Raw genomic sequence first — 20,398 nt, 5'->3', positions numbered from 1 at the left:
CATTCCGGATCCGGCGTCGGAGCGGCTTCGCTCGACAACACATTCGGCGCCGGCCGAAGCGGAGTTCCTCTAGGATCTGGGTCCATTCTTTACGGGTTTATGACGTTACAATGCATACTTTTACAAAACATACCATTACAACGCATTTTTTACAACGCAACATCCATTACAACGCATTCCATTACAACGCATGCCATTACAACTAATTTTTAAAAACTACCTTTACAACGCATTCCATTACAACGCATACTACCTTTACAACGTATACCATTACAACGCATACCATTACATTGCATGTATGGTAAGTATTGGATAGTGTAGGGGTAAATATCACTATTCTAACTCCAGGGATGCAACAGTAGGGTAAATGTTGAATAGTGTAGGGGTAAAAATTACTATTGTAACTCCAGGGGGGTGCAACAGTAGGGTAAGTGTTGGATAGTGTAGGGGTAAAAATTACTATTCTAACTCCAGGGGGTGCAACAGTAGGGTAAGTGTTGGATAGTGTAGGGGTAAAAATTACTATTCTAACTCCAGGGGTTGCAACTGTAGGGTAAGTGTTGGATAGTGTAGGGGTAAAAATTACTATTCTAACGCCAGGGGGGTGCAACAGTAGGGTAAGTGTTGGATAGTGTAGTGGTAAAAATGACTATTCTAACTCCAGGGGGTGCAACAGTAGGGTAAGTGTTGGATAGTGTAAGGGTACTATGCGTTGTAATGGTATGCGTTGTAATGGTATGCGTTGTAATGACATGCGTTGTAGTGGTATGCGTTGTAGTGTCATGCACTGTAATGGTTGCATTGTAATGGCATGCGTTGTAATGGATGTTGCATTGTAAAAGGCTCGTTGTAATGGTAGTGCGTTGTAAAAGTTGCGTTGTAAAGGTTGTTTTCCATTCTTTACACCTGATTTTCAGGACATGGACGACGAGGGAGACTGGGGGGTCTGAGGACCCCCTGGCACGTGAGTGCCAGTCATTTCAGGACTGGACACAGGAACTAGGGGAAGCCAGTGGCCTGGACACTTACCCAGACACTGGTTTTGTCTCCCCTCCTACCTTGGCTACTGAGGAGGGGGCCGCTTATAGTGTGGTGCTGATGAGGGCGGCCAAGGCCTTGGCTCTTGAGCTCCCCGTCGCAAAGGTGAGGGTTAACATCCTCACAGAGGTCCTTAAACCGCAGGTAAGCTCTCCAGAGCCTCTACTGCTGTTTAATGAGGCTCTCACGGACGTCCTGTTGGGCACCTGGTCCAGGCCCGCTACAGGTCCCCCTGTAGATAGGAACGTCGCTAGGCGCCACCGCCCTGCTTCGGGCAACCCTGGTTTCTTGTCCACCCATCCCACCCCCGAGAGCCTGGTTATCCAGGCCTCTACTTCCCAATCCGCATTCCCGACTGCACCAACGGATCGGGAATCCAAGAGGTATGAGCAATTTGAAAGAAGATGTTCTCCTCCCTTAGTTTGGGATTGCGGTCGGTCAACACTGCGTGCCTCTTGGGCTGTTACACCCACTCTCCGTGGGATACGGTCGCGAAAGTGCTGCCTGAGTGCCCGGAGGGGGCCCGGGCGAAGCTCACACAAGCCCTCGCGGAGGGAAGAGACGCAGCACGGTATTCAATACGGTGTGGACTGGATACCACAGACTCGCTGGGAAGAGCGATTTCCACATCAGTGGCGGTTCGCCACCACGCCTGGCTGAGGTCCGCCAACTTCTCGGCCGATGTCCAAGACACCCTTATGGACATGCCGTTTGATGGCAGCCTCCTCTTTGGTGGCAAGGCAGAAAGTGCGCTGGAACGCTTTAATGACTCCAGGGCTACGGCCAAGTCCTTGGGCCTGTCGGCCCGCATCAGCAAACTTCTGCCCGGCGCTCCTTTCGTGGCCACTGGAGGGGCGCCCCCACACGTCCTGCCAGCCACGGGCCGCAGACTACCATTCAGGGCGGCGGCGGGCGTGGTTACCGTTGCAGCGGTAACAGGGGACAACGGCGCGGCCAGTCCACATCCACCCCGTAGCATCTGCCTCAAAGCCTTCCTAGTCCGAGCTTTCGGGCCCATTCGACGCCAGTGGGGGGCAGTGTTCGCCATCACCTCCTCCGCTGGCGCTCCATCACATCGGACAGGTGGGTGCTGCAAATCGTCCGAAGGGGCTACTCCCTCCCCTTCGAGGCGACCCCTCCAGCCATGCCACCGAAGTACCACTGCGTGTCGGGGGATCCCTTGCAACTTCTGCAAGAGGAAATTACGGCCCTCTTGGCCAAGGGGGACATCGAGCACATTCCTGGGCCAGAAGTAGGGTGTGGTTGCTACTCCAACTACTTTCTGGTTTACCAAGAAGGGCAAAGGGAGCATATGCCCTTTCTTGGACCTACGGAACGTCAACGGTTTCCTCCGGAAGGAGAAGTTCAAGATGCTGACTTTGGCTCAGGTCTAGCTGCCCTAGACCCAGAAGACTGGATGGTAGCGTTGGACTTGCAGGACGCATATTTTCACATCCCCGTCCTGCCGGCGTTACCTGCGGTTCGCGGTAGGCCACGAGCACTTTCAGTTTACCGTGCTCCCCTTCGGCCTTACTAGCGCCCCACGGGTGTTCACAAAAGTGATGGCGGTGGTCGCAGCTCATCTGCGCAGGTTAGGGGTTTCAGTCTTCTCCTCCCTCGACGACTGGTTGTTGAAGGCGGGCTCGCCCCAGACAGTCATCAGCCACCTCCAGACTACGGCTGACCTCCTGCACCTGTTGGGGTTCTCCATCAATGTGCCGAAGCCGCACCTGTGTCCCTCTCAGAAGCTCTTCTTCATCGGAGCGGTTCTATACTCTGCGCAGTTTCGGGTTTATCCTCCTGAACAGCCGGTTTGGGATATTCAGGCTCTGATTCCGATCTTTCAGCCGTTATCCCGAGTCTCGGTCAGGTTGACGCTGCGGCTTATTGGGCTGATGGCCTCCTGCATCCATCTGGTGCATCACACCAGGTGGCGGATGCGGGCTCTGCAGTGGGACCTGAAGTTTCAGTGGGCCCAGCATCAGGGCAACTTGTCCGACCATGTCTTGATCTCGGAGGGCACTGCAAGACATTTGCAATGGTGGCTCACGGACCTCGATTGGGTCAGCGGCAGATCCCTCTCCCTACCCCAACCGGAGCAAGTAGTTGTGATGGACACGTCCCTCCAGGGCTGGGGGGGCCACATGGGAGAGGCGGAGATCAGAGGCCTCTGGTCTCCGGCAGAGTGCCGGCTCCACATCAACCTTCTGGAGCTGCGGGCGATCCGGCTTGCACTGAAGGCATTCCTCTCCTCTGTCCGTGGAAGTGTAGTGCAGGTGTTCACGGACAACACCACCGCCATGTGGTACTTCAACAAACAGGGCGGGGTGGGGTCGTGGACCCTATGCCAGGAGGCTCTGCGCCTCTGGCAGTGGCTGGAACATCAGGGCGCGACCTTGGTGGTTCAACACCTGGCAGGTTCCCTGAACACCAGGGCAGACAAACTCAGCCGTTGGTGCATGATGGATCACGAATTGCGTCTGAACTCGGAGGTGGCGCAAGGTCTCTTTCAGCAGTGGGGAGAGCCTTGGTTATATCTATTTGCCACAGAAGAGAACGCGCAATGTCATCAGTTCTGCGCTTTGGAATTTCCAAGGCGGCACTCACTCGGAGACACTTTTCGTCGCGAGTGGAGTTGCAGTCTGTTGTACGCCTTTCCGCCTATACCACTTCTGCCCAGAGTGCTGAAGAAGATCAGGCGCGACCAGGCCCAAGTCATCCTTGTGGCTGCGGACTGGGCACGAAGATACTGGTATCCCAAGCTACTCAGCATGTCAGTCGATTCCCCGATTCGTCTGCCTCTTCAGGAGGACCTTCTGTCGCAGGAGCAGGGGACGGTCCTCCACTCGAACCTGTCCAGCCTCCACCTCCATGCGTGGAGATTGAGCGGCGACAGTTGAGGCCATTTGACTTTCCTCCTGAAGTCTATGATGTGATTCTGGCAGCCAGCCGTCCCTCCACAAAATCGGTATACGCCTGCAGGTAGAACAAATTTGTGGCATGGTGCACAGCAAAGGCTGTGGATCCACTCTCTGCCCCTCTTTCTGAGGTTCTCCTCTTTCTTCTGTCTCTTGCCCAGCAGGGCTCTGCTCTGGGCACTCTAAAGGGCTACCTCTCTGCCATTTCCGCCTTCTTAAGACTCCCTGATCAGCCCTCTTTGTTCAAGTCCCCAGTTGTAAAAAGGTTCTTGAAGGGCATCACTCATATATTTCCTCCTGCTCCTTTCGTGATGCCTCAGTGGGACTTGAACCTTGTTCTGACTTATCTGATGCGCGCTCCTTTCAAGCCACTTCATAGGTGTCCTCTTCGTCTCCTTACTCTCAATACTGCATTCCTGGTGGCCATCACCTCTGCCAGGAGAGTGAGGGAGCTCCAGGTTCTTTCTTCTAAGCTTCCTTTCCTTTCTGTCCATCCGGACAAAGTTGTGTTGCGGTCCTGCCCAAGGTAGTCACAGCCTTCCACATCGGGCAGTCCATCACCTTGCCCACCTTCTTTCCGCCTCCGCATCCCTCGAAAGAGGAAGAGAGGCTCCACCGTCTGGGCCCAAAACATGCGCTCTCATACTATCTGGATCACACACGCCAGTTCCGGGTTGATGACCAACTCTTTGTTGGTTACGTGGGCGCTAAGAAGGGACGGGTGGTGCACAAACGGACCATTTCCAGATGGGTCGTTTTTTGCATCAAGGCTTGTTATTCTCTGGCTAAAAAGGAGCCTCCTGTTGGGCTGAGGGCCCATCCACTCGGGCCACGGCGGCTACTACTGCCCTGGGTCGGGGAGTCCCCTTGCAGGACATCTGCCAGGCCGCTACGTGAGCCTCGCTGCACACGTTCGCAAGACACTACTGCTTGGGCGGCCAAGTCCGGAGAGATGTTTTTTTCGGCCGTTCCGTTCTCCAGGACTTTCTGGTGTGATCATTGGTTCGCACACCGACCACCGGGGTTGATATTGCTGGGGTATCTATTCTAAGGTAAGGAATCTAATATTAACCTGTTTCTTTCAGATGCACAAGTTACTTACCTTCGGTAACGATATATCTGTAAGAAACAGTAGTTAGTATTAGATTCCTTACCGCCCCACCCATCCTCCCCGTTCTGCGAACCGATATCTAGGGTTAAGGTCATCCCCTTTCAGGGCTCTAGTTTCATGGCACCAGTGTTGGTTTTTTATGATGGCTCTGCGATTCTGGCTCGGAAAAGCTGTGTATAAGAACTGACGTCAGCGCGCAAGGGCGGCGTCTAAGTACTCCGATGACGTCATCCTAGCGCCAGTGACGCCGACGACGGACGCAGAGCCGCAGACGACACCTACCGACGCACAGGGGTACTGCTACGCAAAATTTCCGGATCCAGTCTGACGCCTGGGGATATTCTAAGGTAAAGAATCTAATACTTACTACTGTTTCTTACAGATATATCGTTACCGAAGGTAAGTAACTTGTGCTTTAGGTTTTTTGATGCAGTCTCTCAAAAGTACCTAAACACACTGCAGAGACTGGTAGTTCAATGGGCAGGCCTATTTTTTTAAGTGCAGCGTTCTCCTCCCGACTGCGGAATCTCGGCAGTCGTAAAGTTACTATTCGGTCACATGTTTGTGAATACCAAAAAAGAGTAAACTTTCACACATGTGTACGTTTACTGTTGTGAACCAGGCCCTATGTGTTTAATGATCAGCAAATTTATATTTAGTTTTTAATTATAGGCAAGAAAGTCCTACACTAGCCTGATCCTGTGGATTTCTCAGGGAGCTTCCCTGTGTTCACTTTGGCACCCAAAAACTGTGAATCAACTGCTACTAGTCAGGCATCTATCCAAGTGAGCCAAGACTCCCACTGCCCGTGAAGTCCTAAGGGTTGGTAAGCCAATGTGGCTTTCCCTTCTATCTGGGCTCTCCCAAGGCGTTGTCCGGGTGACTTATCGTCTGCAGTTTGCGGAGGGTCCCTAGTGATTAGATTGTTCCCAAAAATCAAAAGGTACTTTTGGAATTTCAGTATCATCATACAAATTGATGGGAACTTGAAAGGCAGCAATTGTCCAGGATTTTCATCCTTGCAGAAGGCAATTGGTACCTAAAGCAAGACGTGTACGCCTTTAATACATTAGAATTCTGATTACCAGCTCAAAGATGTACACATCGTGGACTTGTTATTCTTATTTTGAGGAAAATTCAAATATGGTTCCCATGTATGAAACCTCTTTTTTAAACCTTACATTTAATTGAATTTCCACGGCAATCGGTACTCAAAAATATAGAACCTTTTGTTTCCATACAATCGCCCTAAGTCCATGGAGGCATCACCCATAACGAGGGTTAACCTGAGTGTGAGGGAGCATAGTCCAGGCATGGTATCACTCATTCACTTTTATGCACTTGTTATTGGTCCACTTCCAATCTCCGCGGAGTCTTACAGGTGGTAATCCAAACTAAGTTTACAGCATTGAGGTGTATCTGAGTGCTGAATGGGGTTGCAGTTTCACCTGTGTCTTTAGCTATGGTGTAATTGAACCCGGAACAGGTAAAACCTGCTCAAGTGTGCACTGTTCCTAATGAACTCACTGTTCACAATTTCTATCACACAATAAATTCCAGTATTAAATTATACTTAACCTAAATATACCACAAACTTCACTTTTGCTTGTACAGTTGTTTACTTCATTATCTTTTTTTCAACATTTAGTCATATAACCTGTATTCATACTGATCCTCAGTAGTTTAACATACAATTACAGTTACTATGTTACAATGATTTTCCATATTATTTACATTCATATGCATTTCCTCATAGTATAGTTTAACATCATTATCTAACTAATGAACCACGGTTAATTGCTGGCCCAATGCATTTCGGAACCGAGGTTCCTTCCTCAGGGGCTGTGTTTCTAGTGAGGGGGATTCGGCTCGTATAGCAACCTAATAGCATGTGCGATGTAAGAACCCGGTGGTCAATTCCTCCTAATGACGTGTTGTGTGCTGTCGTGTGTTGAAATGGTGTCCAGCATTCCGCGTCAGAGATCATGACGGAGAACGTGTATACGGGTCGGTGTTCTGCACGTGACGAAAAATCGCTCTGTTAAATCTCAGCTGTATGTTCCGTCGTCCTTCGAAAGACAGACGTCTTAATTGCTTGTAAGCTTGTGGAGCATTTAATTCGTTTTTGTTTCTAGACGTGTTCATCTGTTTAGTTAGCGGCGAAGTTAATCCGCTCGGTGCGTAGTCCACGGAGTGACTGCCGTCCTAATGGACGGCAGTCACTCCGTGGACTACATCATTAGGAGGAATTGACCACCGGGTTCTTACATCGCACATGCTATTAGGTTGCTATACGAGCCGAATCCCCCTCACTAGAAACACAGCCCCTGAGGAAGGAACCTCGAGTGGTTCATTAGTTAGAAAGAACTTTCTGCCTGATAAAGTATCTGGTGCGTCAGTTAGTGAGAAAGAAATTGAAATATAACCTATTCGGGCCTGTGCAGGAAAAAAGAGAGAGTTGTGATGTAGAGACCTAGCCCATCGGTCTAACTGCAAACTAACACGTCACCCCCTAGGTTACCTTTTCCCACATCGCTGCAATCAAGTGGAACGACCTGCCTATGGCCCTCCGACTCACAGAATGCCACTTGGCATTTAGGAAACAACTGAAAACCTTCCTCTTCCCCCATCCTGACTAATCCACTCGACCTATGCCAACTGGTCATCGTCTGGCCAGGTAAACAGCAGTTGGGTATCATCTGCATACCCTATGATCTTAGCCCCAAACTGTTCTGCCAAATAAACCAGGGGGGGTTATATATACATTAATCAGGAACGTCCATATGAATATTTAGGTCAAAAGAGGTAAAGCAGGGAATACTATTTGAGTACGCCTCTCAACCCCTTGTGGGTACACTTGTGATTTTTAGATATGGTGTGCCACAGCTGCCTTACTCAGGGAGGGCACTTTGAGATTGCGACAGTACCCTGCAGCCTCCATCTGGGACGCAGTTCTGGCAGGTATCTGAGTGATCCCGAGACATATTTTTATCAAACCTATTGACTTTGTTAGTCATTTTCATTTTGTGCCCCTTACACCAGAGACTGTGCAGTTCGGGCTGGACTGTTCCCATGAGGCACAGGGTCAGACTGATTTGCATATAGCCATGTCTGAACTGGGGTGGCAGAGTGGGGCAGGGGACGTGGGTGCAGGGATTTGGTATTACAAGCTCCAGTTTATTTTACTGTTTTGTTTTCATATAATGAAATCTTTCCTACTCCACTGCGAAGGCATGGGCAGCTGACCACTGTGGGATGCACGCGGAATATTCGATGCCCTAACTTGGTAATTACTCCATGGAATCACTTTCAACAAATGTGACTTGATGTTTCAACGATCAGTTCTTTGATTTCCCGCAGGGCTGGGTAAACAATATATTTCCAAATGCTGTGATGTCACTTACATGCTTTATTTGAGCTGTACATGAGACCATAATCTTGCTTCTCTTTGTTGAAAATGTTGTATACAAAATATATAACATTTAAGAAAAAGATTCAAACAAAAAAATTGTGTGCCTCTGCTGCTGCCTCGTTCATACTGCAAGATCATCGTTGTAAGCGTAGAGCCTGGTGGTAGGTCATGGTAAATTCATCGTGGTTTCCCCAAGATGCCATCTCCTTCCTCAGTCAGAGGTGGATGTCATCATCACAACCAGTTGCCTGGCCTAACCTTTCCGGAATAGTGCCACTTTTATGTAAGAGTAAGACTGATAAGGATGCTGTTCATCCCCTTTCCTCCCAGTTCCTCCATTTTTTTGGATCCAGCTTGGGCCTGTGATAACGTATGAAGAGTGCTTTGGTGTCTGAAGTCTGTTCCTATTTGGACAGTAGCCGTCCTAATCTCTGTGGCTTGATGCTGGGGCTTCTTTGGATAGCTGCTCCAGATGGGCGGTGTCTTCTAGGTTACTTTAGAATCTACCATAGATTTTGGTTGTGACTGAGGCATCATGTCTCCCCTCTAAAATTGATGAGGCTTGAAATTATGGATTCTTGTCATTTTGATACATTTGACTGGTGTATCTTTCTATATCACGTAGTCTCTTTTCACCTTTTTCCTTGTTTCTTTCCTGTGACTGTTGTATTTTATCTGTGTTCTTGCAATCATTTCCAAAATGTGTTGTACCATCTCATTAATTAATTGCACTGTGCTTTGGCATTAAGCGCTATGGAAATCCGATAAAATTACAAAGGATTTATTATGCCGGTCATATACATTCATTCAAGGGCTCTCCAGCCACTCAGTGCTAGTTTTAGAACTACAGCCACTTTTAGCTGACTCCAGTATATCTCAGAAAATGTTCTTTATAGAATAATTGAGATATTTAGAAACTGTGTTCTCATGGCAAGATCACCAACATTGTTGATCTGAATTTGTAATTCTTGTGTCTTTTGAGCATGTTCTTTGTCACACCAACACAAAATTCATTTTCGTTTAGGTTTCTTTTTGCATTTTGATCCTTTTCCAGTGGTGTCAGTTAGCCACAGTGAAGTTATCATATCTTTATACTGGTCAATGAAAGTTAATGTGCCTGCTCCTGTGACATTAAGCTATTCACCATCACTTGCCATTCATTGCTGATGTCAGATTCTCTCTCCAGCAAGTCATCATCTTTGTTAAACATTCAGTTTCTGTTGCCAAATCAAGAGGCTAAAATTCCTCGGCTTCTTCCTTACCTTTTTTCAATTTGCAGGCTATATTATCACTTGGATTTTCGAAACTACGTTAACTTTTTTTAAGTGACTTAGATCGTCCACTCGCAAAACAATAAACTCAATCACTGTTTTGTTTACTTTGCATTATAGATGTGAATATTTCATGCACTGTGACAATATAGATGCACGAGGCCACAGATCAAGTATCTTTAAATTGCGGAACACGGAAGCAACTTCCAATATTCTTCATAAATGTAAAGAAATTAGTGTTTCCTCCCATATAATATATGGACTTCTTGACCCTCCTTATTTTAATGCAATATAAAGCACATAATGTCTGCCTCTTCCCCCCTCCTTATTTAAATACATTATATAGTTGGCAAAGGCTCCAATGTCATGTACGGCCACTTCCACTTGTCTTTTCTATTTACCCATCAACCCTTTCCAGGCTGGGATTTTGAGGCCATTACTGCAATCATCTGAAGGGTAAAAATGCAGGATTTGCTTAAGGAGTCACATGTGAAACTAGGCACATCTGTTTAGGCATTCTTCAGGAATCATTATCGCTGGGCCTCCCATATAAAAAGTCATTTCTTGCATGAGCGCGAGGAGAGCATTAAAATGCTACATGTAGTCTTTGGAAAATAAATGAACAACAGCTTTCTTTTGTATGAAAACGAAATGAAAGCAAGTGGTTTTTGTTCTCTTATGAGTATTAGACACTGGCATATAAAAAAAAGCTTGGTGGACCGCACCAGAGAATAGACAGTGAAATACCATATTGCATAATCCTATGCTAAATTATTCTGTGTGCTTCTTCCTCAGTTTACAGACCTCCACCATTTCTACTTGGCTCTGGATAACAGAATGATTGTGGAGATGCTTAGAACAGAATTATCGTACCTCTGCTCCTGCTGGCGGATGACTGGAAGACCTATGCTCACCTTCCCCATCACCCACACCATGCTCAGTAATTAACATTCTATATCACATTTGCATGGTATTGATTACAAATATTGAGCACTCTTATGTTTACTATTAAATGAATTTCTATTGAAAATATGTTTGTGTAATTTGAGGAATGAATACATATTGTAAATTTAGCTGTATTCCTATTGCAACGCTCCCATTCTCTGATCTCATGAAACGTCACCATCAAACCGCAGAGTACCAGAGCAATAAAAGTTTAATCTTTTTCAGCCCAAAATCCTGTGGCATGCTATATTCCCCGCTCATCAAGACCTTGGCATCCCATTATATCCACTCTCTTCCTCAGACTCAAATATTATTTCTCTACTGGTGGAGAATAGACATTGCTTCAAATTGTGCATGATTTCTTGTGTTCTTCTTAGAACTTAATTATTGCCTTTCTTGCCAACCAGATATCTTCCTCCATCACTTCGTCCTTGCCATGAGTTTGACATTTTTAGATAGAACCATGTTACATTGTTTGTGTTGGTGTATATATGTCTTCGGGAGCTGTGTGATGGAGGATTTCATGCACCTTGTTACATGGAACCCCATGAGGTGATCAACATGTTCTTCACTCAGAACCCCTGTCCTGGATAGATTTCCTATCTTGAGAAAAGACCAGCTTGAAGCAGCAGAAGATAGCTCATTTTATACTGGTTAAGTGAATTGTGTAAGGACTGTGTAGAGGTAACTTTGAGCTCTATATCAATGGAACTTAGTTATTGAAAAGCTCATGTAATGTCTATCTTTTGACAGTGCAGCTTGTCCAGTTCACTTGAAAAGCAATTGTATCATGCATATATTTCTTTTAGATGAAGATGGATCAGACATTGACCCTGCGATTCTCACTACAGTAAGAAAACTAGAAGATGGATATTTTGGCGGAGCAAGGTAAGTACATCATTGATTTGAAACCCAAAATGTTTTCAAAATATGCATATTCCAGTGTGCAGAATGAAATATGTGAAGACTTACATTGTGCTTTGTGTGGAGAAAGGACAGTAAATATCTTGTCACAGCGAGGGCTGCTTTTGGTTTGGATGAGAAGCGTCTGGTGCTTTGTGTTTTTCACTATGGTAAACTAAGAACATGGGCAAGATACAGTAATGTTTTCTCAGGTGCTTGCATAATCCGAAGCAATCCAAACAATAGCCTTGATCACCTTTTGCACGTAAATTTTTAGTTGTGCTGAAAATATCCATGGGCACTGCCCTAAATGGCATTGCTTAGCATGAACGCCCTTATAATAGATACAAAGTCGAGGTAATTTAACAGAAACAGCTCAAGCACCCTCAAGAGTCAAAGCAAACCGATACCTACTAACATCAATTAAAGTAGCATGTCAAGTGTATATAAATCTACAGACCAATGAAAACAGGAGCAAACAATGTTGGACAGCTGGGGTAGGAGACATTGTTGCCATTTTTAACGTATTATACATGTAACAATAGTAAAAAAATAATTATTGTGTGCCTTTTACCCAGTGAAGTTGTCTGCACAAAGACTGTTGAACTTGGAGGCATACCTCAAGTACATCACTTGAGATGCTGTCCATATCCATGATAATATGGAATAAAGATGGCCAATTTAGGTATTTGTTACAAGTAGCCCAGAGTGGTATTTCTGGGATGATGCCACTGGACCAGTCATACTTTTCTGACGTCTCCAGGCCTTGAATTATCAGGTCTGCAAACTATGAACCTGATAATTCCAGGCCAGTGGAAACTAGACCCAGACTTTCCAGAGAAACTACAGGGTCTGCCGCCCGATGCAGTGCTCGGCATTCATCCAATCTATATCTGCAGTTTAGAGTTAGCAGCAAACATTCACCCCTCACCTAGTCTTCCCTCACCCTGCCCCACACCACCACATATACCGCCCCCTCCAAGCAGATGGTGGATGTGTGTAAATTTGGGCCTTTTCATTTCCTGGAGAAGAGCAAAAACACACACAGGTTTGGACCTGGTATTCATCAGTCTGCATGTTACTCACCCTTCGGGGGAATATGACTTGTTGGTTCCAGAGTTAGTTGTAGGGTGACTGGCTGGAATCAGAGATTCCAGCACTCCAATATATCCACACTTAAATCTAAGGAACATGCAGTGAGGGCCTTCTTCTGCATATCTGCATGCCCAAAATCAAAGTCAAACCTATTGACTTTGTTAGTCATTTTCATTTTGTGCCCCTTACACCAGAGACTGTGCAGTTCGGGCTGGACTGTTCCCATGAGGCACAGGGTCAGACTGATTTGCATATAGCCATTTCTGAACTGGGGTGGCAGAGTGGGCTAAAGAACGGTATTGGATTAAACCCAGATCTTTTGACTGGGTGTGAGTGTTTGATTGGTTCAGATGCTCCGTCCATTACCACCCCCTTTTGTACAGCACATTACTGAAACCAATACTGCATTCCCTTTGAACAAAGTAGCTAGAAGCTGCCTTGCTCTTTCTACATAAATTTGGTATGTGCAATTTTCATTTATAAGCTTTTCAGTTAGAATGTACCAGGAACAAACCAGTTGGACTGCTGAAAAACATTAAACATAAATACTTAAAATACTCACAAAAGATATTAATGTTTATCTGGCCATAATCGCACTCAGTTTTTCTTCATACATTTGATATGTGAATGTTATTCCTTGTTATCCATTGAAGGGGCAGTGTAGGGATTACATCTTAGTATTTATATTGATATGAGATAACAATATGCTGCCACCTAAGACCGAATGGACTGAAGAGATACGAATAGTTGGCTGTTTTTGGTGTGCTTGGTCTGTTTGGGGTGATCCAAAGCGTATCCTCTTTCTCCCCATTTTGAATGCATATGTGACTCTTCAAGCCTCGTTAGGAGTGCCCTGAAGAATCGACTGATAATTCCCTCCTTGAGTTACCATTACAGGTGGGACTCTAAGGTTACTTACGGAAATTAAGAATTACCCAAGAAATCTATAATGTATGTCCTAATTACGCCTCAATTCCTAAAAGGAGGTGGAGTCTATGGGTTAAAGACACAAGATATGAAGAGTTACAATGTATCTCGTGATTGTTATTGGGCTGATAACCCTGTTACTCACCCCACTGGAATTAAAGGCCAAAATGAATCAGTGTTTTAGAGACTTTGTGGAAATAAGGGCTTGCAAATCTATTGGAGTATGTTGTATATGCTGTTTGCCTATTAGTTGTATTTAATAATTCTTCAGCAACTTCAAATTCAAATTGTTTTCTATATAGCTAGTAAGTGTTATTTATCCATTTTATTTGAATTTCCATCCCAACTAAAATGACCAGCATAGATTAACCCCTTTAGTTTTGGTACGTACTAAAATATATACTTGTATTCCCTTTTGTTTGTTATAAACAGTTTATCTTTCTGTAATGTGTTGTACGCCATTTTTTGTTGTTATTTGGTTGAAATGGTTGCCAGTTAAATCTGACTGAATTATTCCAGAGTCACTTTGCAAAGAGGATGTAGCTTTTCAAGTTCATGATCGCGCCTGGTAAATGCTTTTTCTGTAAATAAAAGTTTAACATTGTGGAAATAATTTTGGATCCTTATGTATCACATGGGAAATCAACCACCTTGAGGACACTGTTAAATGCTTGCTATTTTTACGTAGCCTTTGTAATTAACTACTCAAGCCATCACTGGGCGAGTTTTCAAAAAGAAGCCTGTAAAATAAAACTCAGCACTTGGGAAGCCCAAAAGTCTAGCGTGTTTAACGCAGAAATAGCTACTAAGGAAGGAAAAACATTATGCGCCAGTTGTTTCAAAAGAACAGATCTTCTGTCCAAAATCCAGTTGGAGCATATAATGTTAAAATCCATGCAATCTTTTATACAGTTTTTTTTATCAAAACAGGTCAATAAAAATGTGAAGACAAAACAGAAACTATTACTTCGTACAAAACTAACTTATGAGCAGAAGGCAGGATCTTATCACGAGAAAGAATGTAAGAAGTCCTTAAAGACTAGATCCTAAAATATAAACAATTGCGGACTCCACTACTTTCTCTAATTCACGCTTCATGATGCCAATTCTCAAAACAAGGCTATTCTTAGCACACAGTTAAACAATGTGCAGTTGTACAACGCTGAATAAAACAGCTTCTATGCCTCAGAAATACATGAAACTTTACCGACATATTAATATGCTCTTCAGGTTAATATAAAAACAATACTGCATTTCAGTCATAAAACGTATCAGTGCCTGTTAAGGCATACAGAAGCATTTGCACCTTCAAAAAACACTGGCGTTAAGATATGCAGTTACATTATTCTGCATTCTCACAGAACCTAGAGATTATTTGTTTTACATGTAGGGGTCTATGTGTTGCAGTGTAATGGGTTAATGTGAGAAGATCTTTGGTCTTGTTCTGCAGTATCATGGGGTTTGTATCTGTTAACTGAATGGGATTTCTTCATGATGGTTCTCTGGTGACATATCGTTTGAAAGAAAATTGCAGTTTGATTGCTGACACGCTGTGTTACATTCTTCAATAGTTGGTCATCTCATATTCTGATTGCTTGTTCTTCTTTTCAGGGTACAGTTAGGGAAACTCTCGGAATTTCTTACTACCTCACTTTACTCTCATTTGAGCTTCTTGGATCCGGAGTTAGATGAGAAGCTGTTTGATGATCCAAATGAAGGCTACAACAGTCCTAAAAATGAATCTGATATAGGTGGCTTCACCGACATCATGTATGAAAAAGGTACAGTTGGCCTTTGTGACTTCTGCAGCTATCTACATGTTTCTGTATATTGTTTGTAATAATGTTGATGAAGCTAGAGCAGGGGTCTGCAACCATTTCTGTAGTGAGAGCTACTTCTGATCAGTGAAAATCATTGTGAGCTACTGAAGGCTTAACAACTTATGCATTGTTAGCCCACACCCAGCTTCATTGACTTTAAGCCTAATGTCCATACAGCTAGATAGTATGGTTTGAACAAAAATACTTTGCCTAGGGGCACTATGACTGGACTGTCATGCGTGTCAGTGAGAGTGTGGTCTTTGGGGATGTATGAACATGTGTGCAAATGAATGGGATATATTTGTATGGGTGACTGAGAGCCTGTGTCATATGTACTTGCAGCACAGGACATACCTTTTGCCATATTTTGCACTGTTGCATGTTTAACACAAACATACAATCATTTTTTTATTTTTAAATGGAAAGAAATATAAAGTGCAGAAAGATTTTCAGTAAACATTTTCATAATATGGAATATTTTACTGTGCTTGAAATTTCTCTCATCTAAAAAAAATGGCAGAATTTTTCAGTTATACTTATGACAGTGTCTACTGGGAGCAAGAGTCCAGCTCTTTGTAAATGGGACACGTTGAAATGGGAGAAAATTAAAATGAAGAGTTAAGTCAATTATTAAGGTAACTTACTTTCTAATATTTAAACACATTCAAAAACGTCATTTTGTTCACAGCTGCAATATTAAGATGAAAAGGACTTTTATTTAAGAGTTCAATACCTCAGTGGTTCAGTTCTTCACCTCTGTGCCTCAGTCTGGGTCATACATCTGACTGAGCACTGCTCATTATCAGTCTCTGCTATCTGCAGCTTGATTTTTTTTTTGTAAGACGTTTATTATTGTTCAAAAGTGCAGTACATATAGCAAAGCCTACAACCCTGCGGGCCGGCTGCAAAAAAGCGGTAGATCGTAGGGGTGAGGGTTTACAGGGGAGGGCGCTCTGCGGCACCTCGCTTGTCTCTGGCATGCTAGACTTCAGGTACTGTGTTCACATTACTTTTGTTCAGCAAATAAACATTTCCATAAATGACGTCTTGTTTTACAATTTTTCTATAATTAAACCGTTAATTCTGCAAACGAAACAGAACAGTTCGTATCGGCGTGTCCCAGTGTTTCTTTCGTGGCTGCGCTGCGTCACGTCTGTCCTGCATGCATGGTGCCAAAAACCCTCTAGACAGTGCAGTGTACACTGCTAACGTGTTAGTGGATTGGGGGGTCAGTGGAGCGCACTCGCAGATAATCGCAGACTTGATGAGGGACAGCCCCTGTGGGCAGTGGTGCCTCGCCGGCCGTCGGCCTGGCTTGCGGCGTGAGTAGCAGACAAGTGGAGTAGCCTAGCTGTTGCTGTGGTAGATATTGCCCGCGCCTGGGCTAGCTGCCGAGGGCGCGGCCAGTGGCGTCTTTCCACCGTGACGTGGAAGGGTGTTATGGCTACAGCTGAGAATCAGGAGTCAGATACCATAAACATGAGAACATATAAGGGGAAAGGGTGGGGGGGGGGTGGAGTGTACTTGCGGGAGCGGTGTCAGTGGCTTGGGGCTGGGGGCAAGTTTCGAGTCGGCGTGTGCTAGAGAGCCCTCGTGTGGGTGGCTGACTGTGTCCATGACTTGCGCGCTTGAGGGTCGGTGTCTAGTTCGGGGGGGGGACGCGGTGCGTAGTGTCGCCTGCTGAGTTGTCGCCCCTGTGGCGCCCGCCCATCACAGCATCCTCTATGTGAGTCCTCTGACCGCGCCCTCCCCCTGTAGGGACCCCAGGATGTCATCCCAGAGCTGTGCGATCGGGAACTGCCTCAGACCCGCTATCTCCTCCCGGTGAAGTGCCGTACCCTCTGCTCTGGCCCAGTTAGTGAAGGATGCAAACCAGTGTGCTGGGGTAGGTGGTTCCCTCCTCTTCCAGTGCCGAGTGAGCAGTCGTTTGGCCGTGATGAGGCCCAGATCCCAGAACCGGGCCTGCGTTTTATTCAGTTTAGTCCTTTTATACAACCCAAGAACACATGCCTCCCACGGGCCTGTGCTATGAGTCAGGAGTGATGTCACTTCCCCCCAGTATGTAGCCAGAGATGGGCAGTGCCAGAGCATATGTAAGATGTCCGCGCCCAGCAGGTCGCATCTGGGACAGGCGGCAGTGTTGGTCGCAAAGTATTTGTTTATTCTATCTGGTGATAAGTACGCCTGGTGTAGTATGTACAACTGGATGATTCGGAAGCGGGAGTTGCGGGGGACGTTCACAGGGCTGGCCAGAACCATGTTCCACTCCTTATCCGTCCAGTCCCTCCCACGGTGGGCTGCCCATTTGTCCCTGATCTGCTGTGTGGGTCTTTGCGTGTGAATGAGAAGCGCCTGCGCCAACCAGTGTGTAATGTGTGAGCCTCTGCCCATGACATGCAGGTACTGTATTAGATGATGCATCGGTGGCTCGTCCTGGATGTCCCCCCAGGAGTCAGTATATGCCCGCAGTACCGACGCGTGGAGCAGGAATTGCCCCGCCGGCAGGCCCGTGCCCTCCGACAATTCCGCAAACGGAAGCAGGGCCCCGTCTGCATACAGGTCGCCCATGGTCTCCACTCCGGCCGTAGTCCAGAGCTCCAGGTTGCGTGGCGTTACCATCCCACTCCTCCGGGGGGTGCCCATCAGGGGAAGGGCAGGGGCATACGGCCTGACAGTCTGTGTCAGTTTCAGGCTACGGACGAAGCATTTGCGGGCCACAGCCATGTGCAGGGGTAGAGGGCGGGGTCCCTTGGTCAATGGGTGAAACAGGGCGCACACCTGTGGGTGAGTCCATTGGTAGTCTGCGGTGGCCGTGTCGTCGAGATGTGAGCCGCTAAGCCAGTACGTCACCCATTGTAGCTGTGCAGCTAGGTAATATAGCTCCATGTTGGGGACTGCCAGTCCTCCCTCCGCAGTCGGGGAGTATAGCTTCGCCAGAGCTACGCGTGGGCGTCCCGTGTTCCAGATCAAGCCGCGAAGCATTGATTCCAGTTCGCAGAATATCCGTGTGGGGACATACAGTGGGATATTTGCAAAGTGGTAGAGTAGCCTGGGAAGCGCTATCATTTTGGATAATGCAATCCGGCTGGGCACGTTCAATGGCAAAGTCTTCCAGAAGGTCACCTGGGCCCGCAATGAGGAGATAGCGCGCACCAGATTGCCCTCCAGTATGTTCTGCGGGTCCCTGTAGATGTGTACCCGAGGTATTTGAACTTGGTCGGGTACCATGCGAGCCGAGCTCCTCCAAGGTGCACTTCACACTCCCCCAGGTCCGGGCTGAACGAGTATACTCCGGACTTGGTCCAGTTGACCTTGAGGCCCGACACCTCCTCGAAGGTCCGGAAAATGCCCGACAGTGCGGCAGGCACCGCGGTAAGGTCTCGCACATAGAGCAGCAGGTCGTCCGCGTAAAGCGAGACCGTGTGCATCCCATCGGCCAGCGGGATCCCCCACTCCGCTCCCTTGTCCCGTAGTAGAGCCGCCAGGGGTTCGATGGCCAGAGAGAAAAGGAGGGGCGACAGGATGCAGCCCTGTCGGGTGCCTCTGCGTACCCTCACCCTCTCCGATAGCAGCCCACCCGTTCGCACTCGGACGCTGGGCCTCTGGTAAAGTAGTCCGACCATGTCTGCGAAGGCATCGCCTACTCCGAATCTATCCAATACCGCCCCCAGGTATGGCCACTCCACAGAGTCAAAAGCCTTCTCTAGGTCCAAGACTAGACACCCCGATCTCGGCCAATGCGTCGTGGCTGCTTCCTGAACTCGGAAGAGGCGACGCAGGTTACGGGAAGTGCTCCTCGCCGGCATGAAGCCATTCTGGTCTGCATGTACCAGGGTCTGGACCTCTAAGGCCAAGCGCTGGGCCAAAAGGGAGGTGAGGATTTTATAGTCGGTGTTCAACATGGCTAATGGCCTGTAGGACCCCATGGACGTACCATCCCTGCCTGGCTTCAATAGTGAGACCAGGTTTGCTTCATTGAGCGAGTCTGGGAGCGCCGAGTCCTCAATTGCATTGTTATACAGCTTGAGCATCTCCGGGATCAGTGTGTCCGAACATGCCTTAAAGAATTCGGCGGGTAGGCCATCCGAGCCAGGGGACTTGCCATTGGACAGTGCGAAAAGGGCTTCGCGCATTTCTTCCGGGGTGAAGGGTGCTCCTAGATCCCCCTGTTGTGCATCCGTGAGGGAAGGCAGTGGGATGTCTACAAGGTAATCCGCAATGTAGGCCGCGGAGACCCTCAGTTGTGATTTGTACAGGGCCTGGTAGTGCCCCACAAACGCTTGATGTATCTTGCTTTGTGTGTACACTATCTCTCCCTCAGCTGTACGGATAGCGGACACTGGCTCCGTGCGGGTCTCCTGTCTGACCAGCCAGGCCAGTAGTCTCCCGGGCTTGTCACTGTATTGGTGCACTCGTGCCGAGTGGGCCGCAAAATTAACGTGTCGCAGTCTTTCCAGCAATGCTGCATGTTCCGCTCGGGCCTCCCTCAGCCGGTCTCCCGTGCCACCCACCGCCTCCTGCTCCCAGCGGAGTAAGTCCGCTTCCACCCTGCGTAGATCTGCCTCCAACTTCTTCTGTATGCTCCCCTGTGCGCTCAGGCAGTGTCCCCGTATCACCACCTTGAAGGCGTCCCATTCCACTCTCGGGGAGGACGCTGTGTCCGAGTTGTCAGTGAAGTATTGTGCTACGTAGGCCTGCAGGGAGTCCCTAAAGGGGGCGTCTAGTAGCAAAGCAGGTTGTAGTCGCCATGTAGGGATGGGTGGGTGCAGGCGTTCCCAAGCCATGTGCAGGGTGTGTGGGTTGTGGTCCGAGTGTGTCCGGCCGAGGTATTGAGAATCAGTGATATGCGGCAGCATTTCCGTTGACACCATGTATCTGTCAAGGCGGACGTGCAACACGTGTGCCCCTGAGAAATAAGAGTATACGCTAGCATCTGGATTGTGCGCGCGCCATGCATC

General features: G+C 47.1%; 1 protein-coding gene across 3 annotated transcripts in view; it reads left to right on the top strand.

Moving 5' to 3' along the window:
- Positions 1-20,398, top strand: part of PHKA2 (phosphorylase kinase regulatory subunit alpha 2) — an 852,423-nt gene that overhangs the window by 493,782 nt on the left and 338,243 nt on the right. For all 3 annotated transcript variants that reach the window (XM_086934344.1, XM_086934343.1, XM_086934345.1), the window contains 3 exons: positions 10,546-10,690; positions 11,505-11,583; positions 15,232-15,401. In XM_086934344.1, coding sequence (XP_086790470.1) covers positions 10,546-10,690; positions 11,505-11,583; positions 15,232-15,401 — 394 coding nt within the window. The remainder of the gene's footprint in view (positions 1-10,545; positions 10,691-11,504; positions 11,584-15,231; positions 15,402-20,398) is intronic.

The sequence above is a fragment of the Lissotriton vulgaris genome, chromosome 8 (assembly GCF_964263255.1).
Source record: "Lissotriton vulgaris chromosome 8, aLisVul1.2, whole genome shotgun sequence".
In the NCBI taxonomy this organism is placed as follows: Eukaryota; Metazoa; Chordata; class Amphibia; order Caudata; family Salamandridae; genus Lissotriton; species Lissotriton vulgaris.
The sequence above is the reverse complement of the archived record's forward strand: the minus strand, read 5'-3'. Positions and strand labels throughout refer to the sequence as shown.